The sequence below is a fragment of the Ambystoma mexicanum genome, chromosome 12, assembly GCF_040938575.1.
Source record: "Ambystoma mexicanum isolate Mex_15411 chromosome 12, UKY_AmexF1_1, whole genome shotgun sequence".
In the NCBI taxonomy this organism is placed as follows: domain Eukaryota; kingdom Metazoa; phylum Chordata; class Amphibia; order Caudata; family Ambystomatidae; genus Ambystoma; species Ambystoma mexicanum.
The window spans coordinates 1,140,508,372-1,140,528,666 of NC_090936.1; the positions used below are offsets into that span (position 1 = coordinate 1,140,508,372).

A 20,295-nucleotide genomic window follows, 5' to 3' on the forward strand; every position below is an offset into this window, starting at 1 on the left:
CCCTTTTTAAGGAAAACTCGATTCTTCCCTCCAAAGTTTTGATATATTTTTTTTGAAAGGTGGAGCAGTCTAAAATATACCAAGGACCAAGACAGATTTGAATATGGTCTTTTGGACAGTGCACCACTTTCTCTGGAGGTAACTTGAAGTCTAGTTGTCCACGATGGAACAACAAACTCATAAGATGTCACACTAAAGCAGCCTTTTCGGTGGAACTCGATCCGTGTATCTGGTAGGGTCGATGTAGGGACATCGAGGGAACAAAGGGCGGGGCACCTTGCCTGGGGCGGCGAATAGTTTGGGAAAGGGCGAATTACCGGCGAGGCCACTCACCACCACCCGAAGCAAGCCTCGCTCACCTCCAGCCCCGATATCTTCTTACCTTAGTGGGAAGGTTGTTCTCTTGTTCAGGCGCACGCTCGAGAATATCCAGGTTCTCGGCCGAGTTATGTCAAACCCTCGTCTACATGGGCATGGGAGTACGCGATACCAAACTAGGTTTTCCAATATACCAAATCCTCAGATAGAAGGTGACTGTTCCGGACAGACAGTTACACCATTTTCCAACACACAATCCATAGAAACAGAAGATAGCGAAAATGGACAAAAGTGTTGACTTTTGGTTCAAACCATTGGTTGAATTAGACATAAAAGAGGCACAGCGATGGAAATTACCTTCTGCTTCTTGTTAGGGTGACTCCAGAAACCCAAAGCCGGAGATTTCCATCTATTCAGATGATGTTCGCCAAAATAAGCACCAATCAGCCATCGACCTCCACTAGATCTCACGCCAGCTTCCCCGACTCCCGCACAAACTGAAGCAGAAACCTAAAATGTTCATCCTTCGCCCTTCCAACTGAACAGATCGGATAACCACGGTACAACCACCCCAATGCCACTCATCCTGACTCTGAGCAATTCCCGCTGCACATCAAACCTCACACAGTCCAACATATAATGAGACACCGTCTCCGGGCACCCGCAAGCATCACACGCTGTCGATGCAACTCTACCCATCAAACACTTACACCCCGCCAACCCTGCATGACCCACCCTTAGGCGATTCAAAATAGTTTCCTCCCTTCGGGTCAACTCTACCCCCCCCCTCAAACACCGAACCTGCACCTCCCTGCACACAACATACAACTGCCGTTCCTTTGAACTCATATCCCACCGATTCTGCCACATATCCTTAATTTTTCCACGCACCACCACCTGTACCTCGGCCACACTAAATGGGACTCACATCCACCTCCCTCCGCAACATGGCCCCATACGCAGCCCGATCCACCAACTCATACCCCAAGACCCCACAGTGACTGGGAACCCAAGCCAACTCTACCACACTGCCCCCTGCAACACACTCCTCCAATCGCCGTCTAATGAGCACAACTATATCCCTCCTATCACAATTCCCCTCTTTGATAGCCAACAACGCACTCATCGAATCCACAAACACCACCACCTTAGCCAACTGTTTCCCCATAATCTGAAGCACCGCCATATTAACAGCCATCAACTCTGTCACGCAGACGGATACATCATGCGACAACCTAGCCACACAAAACTCCTCATCCGCCAGAAAATAGCAAGCCATACCAACCCTGTTCCTCTCCGGATCCCTGGAACCATCCGTATATACTTGAGCACCAAGTTTCCCCCTCCACATATTGCACCGCCAATCTCTTAATCACCCATTGATCACCACCATGGCCTAATCCAAACAGACAATTGGATCATGCTGCTTCCAAACCAGCCTACATCTTCCACAACCCCTCCACCCCCAATCGTTTTACCAGCCTGTCCGCATGGAATCCAAAAGTCCCCCCTTTCCTCTCCCACTCTTATAAGCATGCATCCAATTAACCACCAGACACTTCTTCACAGGATGCCACACACAGAGGGACTTACAACGCAACCAATACCTAGCACTCAGCTCCTCCCTTCTCAAATCCGATGGCAATATCCCTACCAACACTTGCACAGTCTCTGTGGGGGATGACCTAACAGTTTGTCACAATTCTCATTGCTCTTGCCTGAACACCATCCAACACATTAAGCCGAGTCCGAGTTTGAACTCCAAACTCCAGCACACTGCTGACCAACTCCACATAAGACATACACATACTCTTCTGCCCCCGCCCCACTCCTGACCCAACACAGCCTTCAACAAATTAAGAGTTGTTTACACTTTGTCACCGTCTTTTCCACTTGCTACTTCACTGACAGGCGCTCATCCAAGAGCACACCAAGATACTGGAATTCCGACACCTGGACCAACACATTCCTGCTGTGCTTGAGATCCAATCTGACACCACTACGTCTCCTGTTAAACATACACAACGTTTTAGAGGAAGACACCTTAAAACTCCAATCCTGACACTGCCTTTCCATTACCTCCAAAGCCTCCTGCAACCTTCCTTGAATCATACCACTCACCTTACCCCCAACCCAAATCACTCCATCTGCATAAAATCCCACCTGACAACCACACTCCCGAACTCCCTCTATAAAACCATCCACTACTGCAAGAAACAAAATAGAGCTGATAACACTACCCGGGGGCATCCCATTTTCGATCAAAAACTCTCGGGACAACATATTCCCAACACGCACCCGAAACACCCTATTCATCAGAAAATCCTTAATCCAGGAAAACATCTTCCCCTAAACACATTTCTTTCACAACACAAATAGCAACCCATCCCTTCACACCATATCATACGCCTTCTCCATGTCAACAAACATCGGGCACACCATTTCCTGACAGGACAATGCCTCCTTCACATTGGTTGCCAACACCACAATTGCATCCACCACGGATCTAGATTTACGGAACTCGCGCTGAAACACACTCAGTCGCTGCTCCGACCCCAGAAAGTGCACCAATCGGCCACACAACATTTTTTCCAATCGTCTTGCACAAAACAGTTGTCAAAGCAAGGGGCCGCCAGGACCCAAACAAGCCAGCCGGCTTCCCTCATTTCAGAATCAGCAGAACGACAGCCTCCTTCCACCCACGGTACCGTGACCCCACACAACATTAAACAGCCGCAACACCTCCAGCGAGCAAACATCCGGCAAATGCTGCAGATAAATATAACGTACCCCACCCTCACCCGGACTTGAATCCCTTCGCCCCCTTAACACAGCCAGCAACTAACTCAAAGTGAAGGACATATCCATACTGGATGCCCCCAACATTCAGCGCACCGTGATTAACAGCCATGAACTCGAATAATTTTCCGTGCTGTGCACATCCGCAAAATACTTTCCAAGTGGCTCCGCTTTACCACCATCATCCACCATATCACACCCTGCATCTGTAATAACCAAAATCCGAGTTCCACCTCTCACCTGCCCGGACATAAGCCAAAACCTCGCCCACACCTTCGACAAACATGCATGTCTAGAGAGAGTACTACAAAAATTCATCCAATAAACCCGTTTATGACATTGAATCACCCTCTGCACTAGTGCCCTAGCTTTTTTTATACACGACAATGTCCACCACTGCTTTGGTCCGCATGGCCTTCCGCTGCTTCCCTTTTCTATCCTGAACAGCCGCTGTACATTCCGACGACCAACAAAGGACCTCAGGTTTCCAGAAGAGCTTACCTTGAGCCATAGCCAATTCCGCCACAACACTCAAAGATATCTTGCAGAGCCAAATCCATTGCGTCCACAGTGGGTGGCACCCCATCCCGAGCATCACCCAACCCCATCAACCTGCTAAACCCCTCGCCAAACTTCACCCAATCCAACTTACTGAAGTTACACCCCCTCGGGGCAGGACTTGCCGACTTCACCACCCTGACATCTACCTCTATGGATATAGACCCGTGATCACTCCCCATCCGTCCTCAGTTTCCAAACACACTTAGAAACCAGAGACGCTGAGACCCAGGTCAAATCCAAATAAGACCCCATACCGGTATGAACATTAGTCCTAGTATGCCTCGACGAATTCAATAAAACAAGCCCACACTCATCATCCAGCACCTCCAGACTAGCACCATTAACAACTGTCACAGCACTATTCCACAACGTATTGTGACAGTTAAAATCCCCACAAAAAATATGTCCCGCTGCCCCAAGGCCTGCTGCAAAGCACCCACACCAAGAGGTCTACACGGATTGTAGAAATTCAAAACCACCAACACATCAGAACCCATAAACAACCTCACACCAATCGACTCCAACTCCCCTCCAAACTCAAGGACAGAACATTGAATACCAATCTTCACCAAAATGCAAACCCCTCCCCCACGACCCTATCTTTGATAAACACAAACCCTAGAAAGTGAAAATGAATACCCTCTCTCAACCACGTCTCCTGAACACACAACATCACCCATCCTGACCATCTCTTTCTCCAACTCCTGTTAATTCGCCAACACACTCCTCGCATTCCATTACCACAACCTCAGACCCCTCACGGGGGACATCACCACCACTAATCATCTTATGTACATCCTTATCTGTGATATTTCTAATCCTTAAATACATCTTTGCTGCCTTCACCACCGCCCGTAACCTGTCCGATTTTGACTACAACCAGCTGTCATTAATAGTTGTGATAATAAAACACAACAAATCTGCCATTCTGCTAGTAACACCCCCTCCATTCACCACCTCAAGCCCCAAAGACTGAACCTCCACCACCTCTACCTACCTGCTTCACCACTGCAGCAGGACTACCTACCACAACCACCTGCTCCTCCCGCACCTTCTGAACTGCTGCATAACTGATGTTTTGACTCACCTTAGTGCTCACAACCTTACAGGCCTCCACCTGTGCAACACACCCCCTAAAAGAAGCAACATGATCCCCACCACAATTGCAACACTTCGGTGTACAATCCAAAACACACTCCTTAATGTCATGGGACCACCACACCTCCTCTCCCTCCTACAAGACCATGCTATGTGACCATACTCGTGACACTTATAGCACCTAAGGGGGGCTGGGACATATGGCTTCACCCAAAAACACTGAAACCCCAAAAAAATGTGCTCCAGCACATCACTCACCCTAAACCGAAAAGCCTCAGTCATAGAAATTACACTGCCATCAGGATCGTTCCTACCCAACCTCCACAACTCCAAAACCCCCACCTCTTGCAAGGAACTCACCACATCCCTGTCATGCACACAAAGAGGTACCCCATAAATCACTCCCTCACACACCGCACCACCCTGTTCTGACACGGAAACAGGATGTCTCCCAAGACATCCCAAATCCAACACCTTGTTCCTGGTCACCTCAGCCACACCCTTAACCAACAAACACCCCTCATGAATTACCCGAACAGACTGCACAGCACCAATCCCTTTCCGGACCCACTCAGGTACCCCAAAAGGGCCAACTCCACTAAGATCTTGATCGTACTTCGCCGACTTTATGACCACCTGCCAACCTGCCTCCATGGATTCAACCGCAGCCTCACCATACATGCCAACATTCAGACACACCTGGGAGGGAGATTTCCACATGGAAATCGAGGAGACGAACATTTCCCCATGGGAATACATTGGGGCTACAGCTATTTCACCAACAAAAAAAAAAATCAGGACTCTCCCACCTAAATCAGGAGGTTGACATGTATGCCTCACTCCGACCCACATACTGCTGGCCACCACCAGAACCCCCACTGCCCCCCACCCTACTCCAAAGCAGTGCCCTACTGTCATCCCCAAGAGACCCCAACTTCTTCCTCCCAACATCAACACTCTTCCCAGCCTCAACACCAACACCTGCCAAACCCTCCACCAGAGACTGGTGACCACCACCTGCACCCAACTTCCCTTTCCCACCATCACTCTTGCCATTCTTCTTCCCACCTTTCCCCCCTGCATTCCTAAAGGGACCCCTCGCCAGATGCACCACCACCAACCCCTGTAGACCCATGGGTCCCCTTACCGCCCAATGTTTCACTCGGCGCAGGACGTAGGCCATCTTGCACCCGCAGCCTCCAGGGTAATCCCCCTGCCCACTTATAACAGTGGGCAGGGACACCCACCACGCACTTACCAAAACACCCCGTCAGTTTCACCCTCCCGAACACCAAACACACACACAGCCCCCTCTAGCAACAAAGCACGCTGTCTTTGCAATAAACATGCGCCTCACCCTTCTTCCTCGAAGTGCTCCTTCCTCCACCCGTCCCCAATGGTCCTCCCTCCTCTGCAGAATCGGGCCTCCTCGCATCCCGCGTTCCCAGAGCCAGTGGAATCAAGCTCCACGCGGAGTGACCGGAGATCGTCCCAAATCCGAAAGTACTCCGAGACCAACCGAGTAGTAGTCACAGTCGGCGACCCGGAGCGGCAGCAAGCTGCAGAACGATGGACATAGAAAAAACACAACTCCGCTCCCAGTGGCGACCAGTGCCCATCACCGGAAACGACCTGGCGACGAGGCTACGTCACTCACGTGACAAGCACATAACCGCCAGGGTTAGCGCATGCGCGCAAGCCAAAGATTTTCACACCTAAATTGTCTGCCTCGGAGTCGGAGCCACCAGACACAGTTTGTCTTGTTTTGGATAGGTGGAGCGCGCCGCGCCCTCTCCGCTGATTGGCCGCGGGCCCTTCTCCGGGTTGAATCCGATTGGCTGCGCGTTGCCCCGGTGGCTTGTTTCTTGGCTGCCGGCGGCGGGGCCCGCTACGCTCACACCCGGTCCTAGCCTGGCACCATGGCCGGCTCGTGGCGCATCGCGACCGGCCTCCTGGTCAACCTCCTGTCGTCCACGTGCATAGTGTTTCTGAACAAGTGGCTGTACGTGCGGCACGGCTTCCCGAACTTGAGCCTGACCCTGCTGCACTTCGTGCTGACGGCGCTGGGGCTGTGCGCGTGCCGCCAGGCGGGCCTCTTCTGCCCCAAGAGCCTGGCGCCCCGGCGCGTCCTGGGCCTGGCGCTCAGCTTCTGCGGCTTCGTGGTGTTCACCAACCTGTCCCTGCAGAGCAACAGCATCGGCACCTACCAGCTGGCCAAGGCCATGACCACCCCTGTCATCATTGTCATACAGAGGGTCTGGTACCGGAAGGTCTTCAGCACTCGCATCCAGCTCACCTTGGTAAGGGGGGCGCTGGAGCAGAGCCCACTGGCATACATGCCAACATTTTGAGGCTCCTAGAAGGGAGATTTCACAAGAGAATTCGGGACAAATTAATTTCCCTGCAGGCGTGCATTGGGGATAGAATTATTTTAGGTGGGAGTACGTGAAAAACAGCAATATTTTGCTATACTTTTCATTTCAAAATCGGGTGTCTCCCGCCTAAATCGGGAGGGTTGGCATGTCTGCACTGGAGGGACGTCATCCTTACCCGTTGAAGGGCAGCAGTGTGTGTGCGCAGTGGAGTAACTGCTGAAAATGTTGGGGGAGGGGGGCATGACATCTAAAGAAAAGGTGCCCCAGCCAAATGAATGGGGACAGAACGGTGTACCATGGGAGTGGGGGGTAACAAAATTACGCCCATGAGTATGTGGTAGGGAACACCAAGCCACCCTGTCCACAGCGCTCAAGTTTCCAAATTCGCAGTAGGAGAAAGCAACCTTTTTTTTAACATTTGAATTCTGGGACTTGTAATTTTGTCTCCCGCTTTTCGAATGTAATACTACAAATCCCAGAGGCAGAAGGGGACTGGGTGGCATCTCATGCATGGAATGGGGAAACGTGAGAGCTCTGCCCTACTAGGAGGAGGGTGGGGATGGGGTGTTAAAATGACTTGGTACCAAGGAAAAGTGAGTGAGAATGTTGGGTGGCTCAGTGCCAGGGGTTGGAAGGACAGAGTCTGTGGGAGTGATAGTGACGGGAGAAGGAGGAAGCCTGTGCAGAGGGGGAATGTGGGGCTCTGTACCATGGGGAGGGGCGACTCAGCTGGGGTTCACCTAGACTACCTTTGGGAAGGTGGGGGGATGCTGACCCTACAACTGTTGGGAGCGGGGCAATCGCCCTCAATCCCTCCCTCACGTCTGAAAACACACTTAAGGGCTGTTGTGAGAATGAGCTCCCCCCCCCCACTCACCTGACCGGCAAGTACCCCATCACGTTTCATTTGCATAAACATGTATGCATACGGTTTGAAGCCCATTAACAGAGCTGTATGAAGGCACATGTTCTCAGACAATACACCTCAGCCAAGAAGTTATGTTGATGTATTCGAAACCTTTGATTTCGTTTAGGTACCCTGGGCTAACACACTAGGGTTGACAAGCTTGCTGATGTTTTTTTAGCACCTGGCTTTGTTAAAATGGCCTACATTCGCTAGTTTGATGGAAATGACAGATGGTGTGGCGCTTCAGTGCAAGACTATCTAGTGTGAGGAGCAACAATATATAGAGTAAGGAGCTTGCATTGGACACACATACCGTGAGAAGAACCTTAGGTATTTGGGTAACCACTCCAGAACTCTGTATATCATCTCAGTGCTGTACTTGGATGCCCATTCTATCTCTAAGCTCTGGAGGATGTACCCAATCGGTGATCTGGATGGGTGAGGAGAAGCTAGTAGTCCTCTCATTCTTAAGCAGAGGAGGACCAAGAGGATTCATTTTGCCCACTGCTCCTCTTTTTCAAGGCATTTGGGATGCCTTAACAATTGTCTTGGTTATTTGATTCAGTTCTTTGAGGTTATGAACCCTTAGAATCGGTCGTTCATTGATTGCCAGAAACTTGCAGTTTCCAGATAACATTGCTCTCCAATATCTTGCTTGTACATGAGAGCTTAGTAATTGGCCTGTAGGTGGCTGCCTCTCTGGGGTTTGGTTTCTATATTGGGGGACATGTGTTAAAATGGCATGCTTCTGGGGTCCTCGTGCTAGGTCGCACTTGAGGGAGGTGTTGAAGCTCTCCACCATGTCTGAAAGTTAATGGGAGAGTTATTGATGAATTATAGTAAGTTATCACATAGGTGATCAATAGGGTAGTTATTTTGTTTAGTATTTGTTGGATATCTCAAGTGTATTTGGAGCATCCAACGTAGGCAGTGCTCCAGATAAGATTTTGAGGTGGGAGTATTTTACTCCCTATTTTTAAACTTTGAGAATAAATGCACTGTTACAGGAAAGCAGGCTTCGCTCACAATTATTACTGCACAGAATGCAGTAGCACAAGCACCCGATCACCAGTGGAGAAGATGAGAACAGTCTGAGCTTCCCTTGCATGCAACGAATCTCATGATCGAATGCCGGATAGGCATTTACCCTTGCACCCTTCAGGGGTCGGTAAATCATTGACTGGTGCAATAATAATCACATTGCTTAGAAGTTGAAGGAAGATTGCATGAACCACTACATAAACCTGTCTGGATTACCTTTACTCTGACATGTATTGCTTAGTTTTATTCCAGTTACAAATGTAACCATCATTTTTGTTTTGTTACAGCGCTAGCACAGGTTGGAGACTCAGGGTTTGCATTGCAGTCTTGCAGTTCTGAAAGAGGCTGTTAAAGCAGCGATTGGTGTAATGGCAATCACTCAAACTTGAGCAAGGGCCCTGCTGCTGACCATTTATAGTGCAATTTGCCACATTCTCTCCAAGTTAAGGTTGGGGGATGTTTAAACAGACATTTCATACTCACTTCTGCCCCAGATAAGGTTTTGAGGTGGGAGTATTTTACACTTTACAATGAAAGTGTACATTAAATTATAAGAGTAAAATGAATAGAACACTTTGGAAAGAAAACGGTTCTTAGCAAAGCTGTCTGGCTTCCAACAATGCATTATATTTATGGAAATCCTTCTACACACTGTGTATGAACTCACCATATAGATGCAACCTGATGATAAATGCACACAACGCAGGAACTCGGAAAATACTTTTGTGCAATGCACGCATGGAATATTCAGAGAAAAGTAATTACTTTGTTACAATGGATACTTCCCAATTGTTACTAAGCTTTCAATCATATTACCAACAGGACGCTAACATGCAAGAAGCTAAATAAATATCAATCCATATTTCTCTCCATGTGCATGTAGACACAAAACACAGCAGAACTTAAATAAATGGAACCATTTGTTATCTCACTGCTGTGTCTTTCAGAAAAACTTAGTCCATGAATGAGTGTCATCGTGCCCCTTGGACTTTTATAGGCCTGGAGTGGAAACTCGGGGGGTCCCTGTACAGGCAGCCAGTTCCCCTCCTTTCCTGAATTGGAAGACGTGCTGCAGAATATGTGTAAACAAAATATTATGAGCACTTTGCTCCCTCCAACCTCCATTCGGCTCCTGCACATTTTTAGCCACTTGGGGCATGTGTATTATAATTGTTCTTTTATAATGCGCTTAATACCACGCATAGACCAGTTTCTAAGTGCGAGACCAGGATTCGACCCTGTGTTGCTACGCGTTGTCTTGCTTCCTGACAAATGCGTGGCCCATGAGCTGTCCTCCCGCCCCTTACATGGGCCTCATAAGCTTTACAGAGAAAATACAAGCGAGTTTTGAGTAAAAAAAAAAAAAGCAAATGTAATGTGGCAACACTGCTATATACACAAAGAGGCATATGAGTTGTTGGGCACAATGTTCATGAGCTGCCATATAATGTGGGTTTTTTTTCACGCTGGTTTTGTAGAAGAAAAACATTTTGATACCGGAATGTACATTGATCTTCAACATAGATGAACACTTCTAGGTCCACTGGCATTCATATACATCTACCAGGGGCTTTGACTGACACAACTTCAGTATCTAACACATTGCGGAATAGTTCTTGGTACATTTTAATAGATGGTCTGAATATAGTAGTATTAACAATACCTGTGGATATTGCTTGGAGGCATTTCTATACAGGGTCGAGATAAGGATTTGTTGAGCAGAAGCTAAAAGCAGCTCCTGGGGTCTGGCATTGATCAGTAAGCAGGTACTACCAGTGGAGGTACCAAGGAGCTAGTATGTAGCCGTTGGCAGATTAGGCAAACTATCATCTTTTGCCTATTTTACATGACCCATTGAGGTTTAAGCGTCTTCTAGATGTGTCCTAATGCTCATATAGTCCCAAACACCAAAGATTAATGTCACATAATTATGCATTATGGCATCAGTAGGCACAGAGAGTCAAAAGTAGCTCCTGTTAGTGTTGGTGTCATGCTAACCAGTCTCTTCGGGTCTATAGTTGAGAGCTAAATCGCTTCCAGATCCTGGCAGTTTCGATCCATGCCATAGTTTCCTTGGTGTGTACACATTTAATGTTCTTGACATTAGGTTGGTTTTTGGGAGGGGTGAAGTGGTAAGAACAGAGCATATTTTCTAAGCTATTTTATGTCTTTACTGGCCAATATTATAAGGGGTGGATCAAGGTGCCGCAAAGCGAACATGGAAGCCTATTTGCTAATCGGACAATCCCCTACATTTATGCATGTGACATTTGCGGAGGATTGTATTTTATATCGGGTGATGGGATCCCAGATATGGAATACCATCTGTGATGAAGTCCCCAGCCTGACAAAGATGGTGGCAATCACCAAGGTGACTGATACTGTCACAAGCCAGGTGGTGCTGAGCCTATGGGTCTTCCTGGTTACCCCTTTTATTGCATGTGCTGAAGGCAGGGGCTCGCAATATTGTTACCATAGATGATCCTGCCCCATGTAGGGTTATTATTAAGACTTCGGGGTTACTACCCAACCCTCACCAGTTGGCACAGCACTGTAAAAGCCTACACTTTTGGCAGTGAGGGTATTGGGGTGAAGTGCTCATTTAGAGCCAGCTATTGAGGTCAATATAAGGAGCTGGAGGGAGCCCATGGGTGGAGGAGACTGGATGCTGGCAGAGATACCCAGAAGGCTGGGGTGAAAGGGGTGCGAAGTGCGAGTGAGTAAGCACAGTCCTACGCAAGTCACAAGCATGACTGGGGGGAGAGCGCAGTGGCTTTTTGTCTTCTGGTGGTGGTTTTGTAGGCCACGTGAACGTACTACAACGGTGAGTCTTGAATTTCTGGCTTAGAAGCTTTGGTCTGCCTGTTTACTGAATTTTGTCACCATGCTAACTTCATACTCCCTGCATAGCAAAGTGAATCATAACATTGGCTCGCCGTCTCTACCAGAAGAGCCGGTCATTGTAAGAGCCCCTCTAGCAGGCCCCTGCCCCTTCCCGCCGGGTCCATTAAATTGCAATCAATGAATCATTAAGATTAACGCATCTCTCCTTTGGCAAATTCGTTTTGGTGGCCAGCGCTGTGACCCCACAGTCTCCTCCCGGTCGGAATACTATAGGGCCGTGAAAACGCCTGGTCCAAAAATGACTGCTCCCCATAAATCTGTACTTCTTGTGAACACCCACCCACCTTGATTACTACGTCGGCTAATGATATATCAGATGAAGGTCTTCTGAGCAAGCATATAGGGGTTTACAAATTATATTGCCAGCTTCGCTGCCTCCGGTAACCAGCTCTTTAACACCTTTCCCTACTATGCCTATACGGGAGTCAGCTGGCCATTTGGTAATTAATGATGGGTATAATGTTCTAACCGACTCGGCTCACTCTGCTCAGTGTCTTCGTGGCTAACCGGCGCTGTTCAATGAGGCACTTTAAAGCTCAAAATCCTCTTGCACTTCGACTCCCATGTTATCCCCCCACCCCGAAGAGAATTTCACACCGGGCCCTCCTCTTGGGGTTACTACTATCTCGGCTTTGATCTTTGTCTTAACATCGTAAGTGCGACTTTATGAGAATATTAATTCCAATTGTAAGGAACAAGAAATTCTACTAACTGCGCTGAACTTCTAGAGGGTTATGGCATGGCTACCAGACAGTCATCTCCATGTGCCCTTAATACTTATTCTCACGATATTGAAAGTCTGCAGAATTCCTGTCTAAGTGTTCACCTGGAGTCGCTGATCTTACAAAGCGTGACATCCAATAACTCTTATCGGTGTGGAAGTAATCTCGTCCTCACCACCGTGGTTTTTTAGAAGAAAGTTGCCAAGTTGCAGTACAAGAAGATCATGTCTGCAATTTGTTGCCAGGTGACCAATTAATGAACTCTCAGAACTTCGAGGCCAAGGAACAAGATGATTAAAACTACTTCATGTTTTATCAGAGGCGCAAGAGGAAGCATGGCAGGAGAGGAAAAAGGTCCTAACAATCCGGAGAAAAGTAAAAATGTCAAATCCTCTAATATTATAAGAGCGTGTGGGTCCAGAAAATGTTTACAAGCTTTAACACTAGCAAGGATGAGCCCGGTTCTGGCCCTGGATAGTTGCAGGAGTAAAGAGTGCCAAGGGTGTTAAAACTAAGTTTTACAAGGTGAACAGGGCTCGGGTGTAGACAATTTGGAGGATATTCTGGGGATATCTACCTATTCGATCAGACAGCTCTACGCGTGTGACTGCAGAGGTGGTTCCCCATTCACCTCCAATTAGTGTCTATGGCTGTGCAAATAGCCCCTTTTCGACTGGAGCATTGAACTCAAATCATAAGGCTTCGGTGTCCTGCTCAGCCCCATGTCCGTCCCAACGCCCATTCCTTATTTTAGAACAAAAACAGAAGGCTGTGGGTAATAAACTGTTGTATAGAAATTCTTTTCACTACAAACCATTTAGGAGCTCGGTGGAGCCTTGTAGATGCTTATTATTGTTAGATATTCTTTTCTTCATCTGATGAAATGATTGTAAATCAATGTAATGTTAGATTTGTTTGATGTTATCCCTTGTTTACGTGCAATTGAGTCTAGAGACATTACTGAAGTGACATTTGTTAATGACTCAAAACTATATTGTGTTCTGTTGCACATTGATTCTAGGATTGTGATGTAGTTTTGTGACGCTACCTATCTTTTACTTCCCTTGGGATATGACCTAACTGAAGTAGATGGACTTGACATTTTAGATGTTAAAAGTATTTGTACTGCGCACTATCACCGACGGAGTTGGTCCTCTGGCGGTTCTGTAAACAAGAAGGCGAGGTGGAGAGGGAGTAGGATAGTGAGAAAGGTGGTGTCCGGTTAACACCGTGCGCTGAGCTTTGGTGCGAGTATCGGATCGATGCCAGTCCTTGTGTGCTGTTGGTGTGGCTTATGTGTTGTTTGTCTGTTGTTGCAGTGTGGTGAATTGGGTGCGGCTTGCTTTGCGAGAAGTGGTTGTGTGGGTTTTTGGGAGATAAGTATGCAGACATTTTGAGCTTTTTGGTTAGTGGGTTCTGTTTCTCGTATCCAACCATCGCAGTTTGGTTAGATGCTTGGATTTGAGAATCCTGTATGGTGGGGGAGAGGCCTTGGCTTCATAATACGTTACGTACCACCATACAATGGCCAAAGATGGTAGCAACACCTAGGTTTGAGAGTTCTGCAAAGTGGGAGAAAGGCCTAGGCTTCACAATACATTGCGTTTCATCATACAATAGGCAAAGGCGGAGCCTAAACCTAGATTGAGGGTTCTGCAGAGTGGATGCGACACAGGCTAATGTCCACAATTCTAACTAAATGTGGCACTCGCTCACATCTACAAATCTATCTAAATGCGACACAAGGCAATACCCACAATAGTTGCCAGACGTGACGCGGGTCAGTGTTGACAATTCTGTCTATGTGTGGCACTTGCTAACATTCAAAATTCTGTCAAAGTGATGTGATGCAGGATAACATTTCGAATTCTGTCTAGATGCGCAGCGGGCTAATGTTCACCATTCTGTCTAAGTGTGGCAGACACAGATTGTTTGGTATACCTAGTCTTGAGAGTAGATTAATAGTAGGTGATTGCTAGTGTTGAGTGTTCCCTGAGAGAGTGATGCAGGTGACATTTGCCTGGAAAGCTATGATCTGAGGTAAGGTAATGTAGAGTGGCGGGCTTTCTGGAATAGAGTGATTGCTCTACTACCCACCTGTACCAAACTTACTGTGGTAGTAGCTGCTGGTTGACGGCTAGCTTCACTGTCTTCCCCTGCTGACACCTGCAGACACTTTCTGGAGCCGCCTCTGTTGGAGCAGCCCTTTGCCGTGGGGCCCTTAGCCGCAGGGGCTGCCATGGGGGTGTCCTTAATGAGTTTGCAGAGAACCAATCAAAGCCGGTTGGAGGTCTAGGAGGCAGGGAAGGGTAGCCCCAGGAAGTGTCAATGCCGTGGGGGAGAGCGCGCTACGGCCTCCAGCCACATGCTTTTTAAAGTACAAATTATTTTTCCAGGCTGGAATCAGCACTAACATCATGCAGGTTAAAGTGAGGTGAAAGCAAGAGTTTAATTCCCTACCCCCCCCTTCAAGATACTTCAAGATAACTGTATAAAATTAGGTGGAAGGGGTAGAACGGTGTGTGCACGAGTACGAGACGGAGTGGATTTGGATCAGGACAACAATTGGTCTTGGTTAGCTAGTGCTTTGAATTATAACAAAAGATAGCAAACTCCAAATACTACGTCCATTCTGGTAGGATCATGGAACACCTGTGGGTATTCTCACTTATTCCTTATTGGAGTGTCAATTAGGGTCAATATGACATATTTGCCTTGCACAGAACCTGCCAGTTGCCGCTGTTGTTAGATGGTTACTGTATATTTTTAAATCTGTCCGTCAAAGGTCAGAAAGGAAGGCTAGCAGTTGGCCTCTTAGTAGGAGTGCGCAATAGTTTAGGAATTGTATCCTCCAATTGGAATTGCCCAAATCCTTTTATCCAAGCTGTTGAACTGATATGGAACCTGCAGCGTTTTCCAGTGGTGGGTACCTTTTTACTAATAAACGTATTGATATTTAATTTGTGTCGCGCTAGTACACAAATGTCAGAACACGACAATACGTATACTGGAATCCAGTTAGTATATGTATTGAAGACTTTATGGATGACTGGCTTTCAAGCCCTAAGTCCAATGCCGTCTTAATTTGTGGAGATTTGAATGCCACCTGCTTTAACGGTAATAAACCATTAATGTACTGAGACATGCAGTCTCCTTCGATGAAGCAGGGATTTGCGTTGTTAGCCCTTATGGAAACCTGGGTAATGCACATGTTGATTGGAAGTGTCTGGTGATATTCTGGCCAAAGACACTTGGGGTTGTGGCTCCCAGCATGCTTTAATAGATTACATGTTTTGTCTCTGAAAACGTCTTCCCAATTCTATATCCCGTCAAAGCGGAGTTAATACTGCAAATGACCTAGAGTTTCATTGACCTGGATATTTCTAACGGCAAGTGTTTACCATACTTGGAGGTAACCTGCACTGAATCTGCAACTGCACTGAATCTGCAACTGGGCCACTCTCAGCGACCTCGGTCCTGGGCCCAACCACTCTCCACTTGCACTGCCTCCCTGGCAACCCCTGCACTGCGGGACTACAGCCCCCCCCTTCCCAGCACTTGTCTGCACTTACCTTTCACTTGCCACCATCTGGCCCTATTTATTTATTTTTATTCTACTTACTTTGTACTGCACTCACCCCCCCACCCCCTTCCCCTTGCACTTTTTCCCTTCCCCCTGCACTTGCGGCGCGGTCTGAATGACACCTGGCCTAGTAGGATCGTTGTCTGTCTTCCCCTTGTTCCCCCCCCCCTCCCTGCCACATCGCGCCTTGAAACACTTGTGTATAGGCGCGTTACAAATGCCATGTCATATCATAACCCTGGGCGAAATTGTGTGATGGAATTATAAAAATATGTACAATTGTAATATCCTTTTGAATCTTGCTATAAATAATGCACGTTTTTGTGATTCACACTCAACGTTGAATTGTGAAAGTGCTGTCTGATTTTTTTTTTTTTTTTTTTTTTTTTATGATGCCACTTGAGGCACTGTGAAACCCTTTTTTAAGCAAAGACATGTGTTCTACCAGAAATTCAAGCAGAAAGAGACTTTAAGGGCAATTGGCCATCCTATTTCTACGGAGGATTACGTGCTTAAGATGAAAAAATATAAAACAAGGTACAAAAATTGGTTGCAAAAGGGTGCAGAAAAAATGCTATAAGTTTGATCTTCCAAAGGGCCTTGCTGATTTGTTAAAGGCTTAGATAATCCTCAGAAAGCACTTGAACTGAATCCGATCTCAGTAATGTGGGTTGATGATTTCCAACAGACTTATGCAGTGAGATTGGTTAAAGTTGACCCATTAAAATTGGAACTTAACATTTATTATAGACTGTTTACCATTTGATTGGGAAACATAGTAATTCCCTTTCCCCTGGCCCGGATGGGCTCGCTTAATATAATTCTTAAAAGCTATCCTGATAAGTGGGCAGATGCGTTGTGTACAATTTTTGAACAAGTGATGATAGCTAAATGTTTTCCCCTTAGTTGGAAAACGGGTTTACTGCCAAACCACTAGTTTTTTTCAAAATGCGTTCGATGGTATTAATAGAACCCTTCCATTGAAAAAGCTTTTAAAATGCGGTTCCCAGACGTTTGTGAGCGTAGCTCCATCTCCCAGCTCCGGGCCGAGTCACTAAAGCCCATCAGCAAAGCAGATGATCGGCACAGGTTGAGGCCCTGAACCCCCGGAGGGCAAGCGCAGACACACGGAGAGGCCGAAAACATTTGGCAGGGGAGAATCCGGTGAAGTCAGCCGCAGAACTAGGTGGCGTGGGAATCCCTGGCCGCAACAGCACCAACGCCCGGGACGGGAGCGCGGCCCTCGCAACAACCTGATCCGCAGTCCCAGCCCGCAGACGTGTCGGACTCCAGCAGAGGGGGTGAGCACACACACGGGAGAGGGCCTGAAGGCCAGCGAGTGACTATACCCCCCGCCCACCCCGCACCCACCCGTGCTGGCTAGCAGAAGGAAGATCATGTGGGGAAGTACCGTGAGGGCCGATCGGCAGCCCAGCCCCTAGGTGCCCCACAGACCGGGATATCCAACAGAACCCTCCGGTTCACCATCCACGCACACAGCACCCAACGAATTAGGGCGAGGAAGAGGGCGCAAAGAAAGCAAAGTGCACCCAGGATAAATGGAGGCGCTGCCAGTGAGATTGCGCAGCACCGGGCCCATCCCAGCGGAGGGGAGAGAGGACTGCGGAGGGCCGATCCAACAATACGAGCCTAGGCGCCCATCCAACACTACCCCCCCCCCCCTGTCCCCAGCACCCCCACATGTGGTGAACGCGCTGAGGGAATAGAAAGGATCGCTACGCACCCGCAGCAGTCCAGTCGGGGCAGCGGAAAATGAAACGAATATTCCAAGGCAAAAAGAGCCACCCCCCCGGCGTATCACGAGAACGCCCACAGCCCCCTTCAGGGTTAACGTCCCGGCCGCCAGGGGTGAGCAAAGAGCCGGGGCAAAGACACGGGTCTGATCCACCATCCCCCCCTACCCCACCCAGGTCGCCGGACGCCCAGAGAAGAAAGAGGTTGCCCACATAGGGAGGAACGGAGAGAGCCCGCCCCCATAGCGGCATCCGGAACTACGCTGGAAGAAGCACATGGCCCATCGGCGCACTCAATCACCGCAACGGACCGACCCGAACGGTAAAAAGGCCCAACAAAGGGAATACAGCCTCCCTCCCAGCAATAAATCACCGGCCGCACCCCGGGCGGCAGCCCAGGCACCAAACCAGCAGGGGGCAAACCCTGCACCTGAACACTTACAGGACTCAACTCGGGCCCCGCCTATAGAGGAGAGATACCAACCGGAAGCCCAAACGGAGAAGAGAACGTCGCTCAGCTATCCCTACAGGGGCACCAGCCACACAGGACACACCAGAAGAGGGGGGGGGGGGCAACCAGACATCATAGCTGATAAAAGTATCAAAAAGTGAATCGAGACGCCAAAGGTCCCATATTGAACTATGCAAATCAAGCACCACACAGGTACATAAAAGACCACTAGGACTCCATTGAGCTCTAGAACAAATAACAAGATCGGGGGATGGGGAATGCGACAAGAAAGGGCGTAATCAGGAGAAGTACACCCCCCACGGGCCAGACACTAATATTCCTACCTCTCTGAAGCGGATGGGAAACCGGAGATCCGGTGCCCCACAAGAGCTAGGATATATCAACGTGCCGAACCAGAGGCACACATGTCAATATCCAGGGGACGGCAAACACAGACAGGAACACAAACAACAAATACAAAAGCTAAACAAGATCAGAACTCGGTGCAACTCCGGGGTACAGACCCACCGATTCTTACAAAGGATAAACCGCAAAAGGGAAAAGACGCAGAAAGAAGATATGAAAACCTGGTTCTGCAAATTCCAGGAACAGTTCATGGCCCCCATGCACACTCAATTTGAGACAATGAAAGGCGAGATGAAACGGGCAGTTCAAGAGCAGAAGGCGGAAATAGGAAATATAGGGGAAAGAACCGACACCCTAGAGAAAACCATCCAAAACCTAGATGAGGAAACGCAGCAGTATGCAGAATCCCATGAAGGTTTGATCTGCCTAAACCACAACTTGGAGCTCCAATGTGAGGACTTAGAAAACCGCTCCCAGGGAGCAAATATAAGGTTTAAAGATATGGTGGAATCGGACGAAGAAAAAGACCTTAGAACCGCAGTACAGCAAGTCTTCAAGGACATCCTCGAAGAAGGGGACACGGAGGTCCCAATAGACGGAATACACAGGGTAAGCCCAAGAAGAACTGGGGAGCCGGGATCCGTCCCAGGGATGTCTTGGTAGCGATTACATCATATACTCAAAAGGAGCAGTTACTCCGCAAGGCCAGAACAATGGACTATATCAGGATGAACGGGGTGGACATATAGCTCTATCAAGACCTTGCTCAATCAATGCTTCAAAAACGCCAGGAAATGGCCCCTGTAATAAAAGAATTGGTGTCGAAAACAGATCAGATACAAATGGACTTTCCCATTCGGTCTGCTCTTTATGGGGGAATGGAAGCCAGAGAGAATTACCACATGTGAGGAAGGTCTGCACATAATGAACCTACAAGACCAGGAAAGTGACCAAGGCGACAGCAGAGGGAGCCCCTCCAGGCGGTGAACTCCCTGGGAATGGAAAACGATAAACAAGAGGCCCAGAAACGCTGCAAAGAAGTAAGAGAACACTGCTACCATCCGAGAAAGCACCGGTAAGCTCGTCGAATGACCCTCCAGGGACTGAGGCTCTGTACGAATGGGTAACACACAAGGACCGATGATCAATCTCACTGGTACGGCTGGCACTGGGTGTCGGACCGGGCATCTATAGAGGATCCAAAGTGGGGTTTAGGACTCCCCACAGTTTCTTTCCCTGAGTATATCAGGGGCATGACGCAAACGGCTTCACGCTCGTGCCATCATAGGGTCCAGAACCCTCCTCAGGGCAGTTATGGGGGAGGGTGGGGAGACAAATTGGGGGACACCAAAGGAACAATAAAGGGGGGGATAGCTGGAGCGGACATGGAACCGGAAGGAAACGCATACAATGCTC

The 20,295-nt window shown here is 48.3% G+C and overlaps 2 protein-coding genes across 5 annotated transcripts in view; one reads left to right on the top strand and one right to left on the bottom strand.

Annotated features, from left to right (window-relative positions):
* The window catches only part of MDM2 (MDM2 proto-oncogene), a 359,362-nt gene that overhangs the window by 145,152 nt on the left and 193,915 nt on the right, over window positions 1-20,295 (bottom strand). Inside the window, exons 1-2 of one of the 3 annotated variants that reach the window (XM_069629716.1) lie at window positions 6,134-6,258; window positions 676-815 (exon numbers count right to left, since the gene is read on the bottom strand). The exons of 1 other annotated variant lie outside the window; for it this stretch is intronic. The gene's annotated coding sequence lies outside the window, so the exon portion shown is untranslated. Of the gene's footprint in view, window positions 1-675; window positions 816-6,133; window positions 6,437-20,295 lie in introns of those variants that run through there. One more of the 3 variants, XM_069629715.1, reaches the window with a different exon arrangement.
* Window positions 6,492-20,295, top strand: part of SLC35E3 (solute carrier family 35 member E3) — an 87,403-nt gene continuing 73,599 nt past the window's right edge. Inside the window, exon 1 of one of the 2 annotated variants that reach the window (XM_069629719.1) lies at window positions 6,492-7,076. In XM_069629719.1, coding sequence (XP_069485820.1) covers window positions 6,696-7,076 — 381 coding nt within the window. In that variant the 5' untranslated portion in view covers window positions 6,492-6,695. The remainder of the gene's footprint in view (window positions 7,077-20,295) is intronic. The other variant, XM_069629718.1, reaches the window with a different exon arrangement.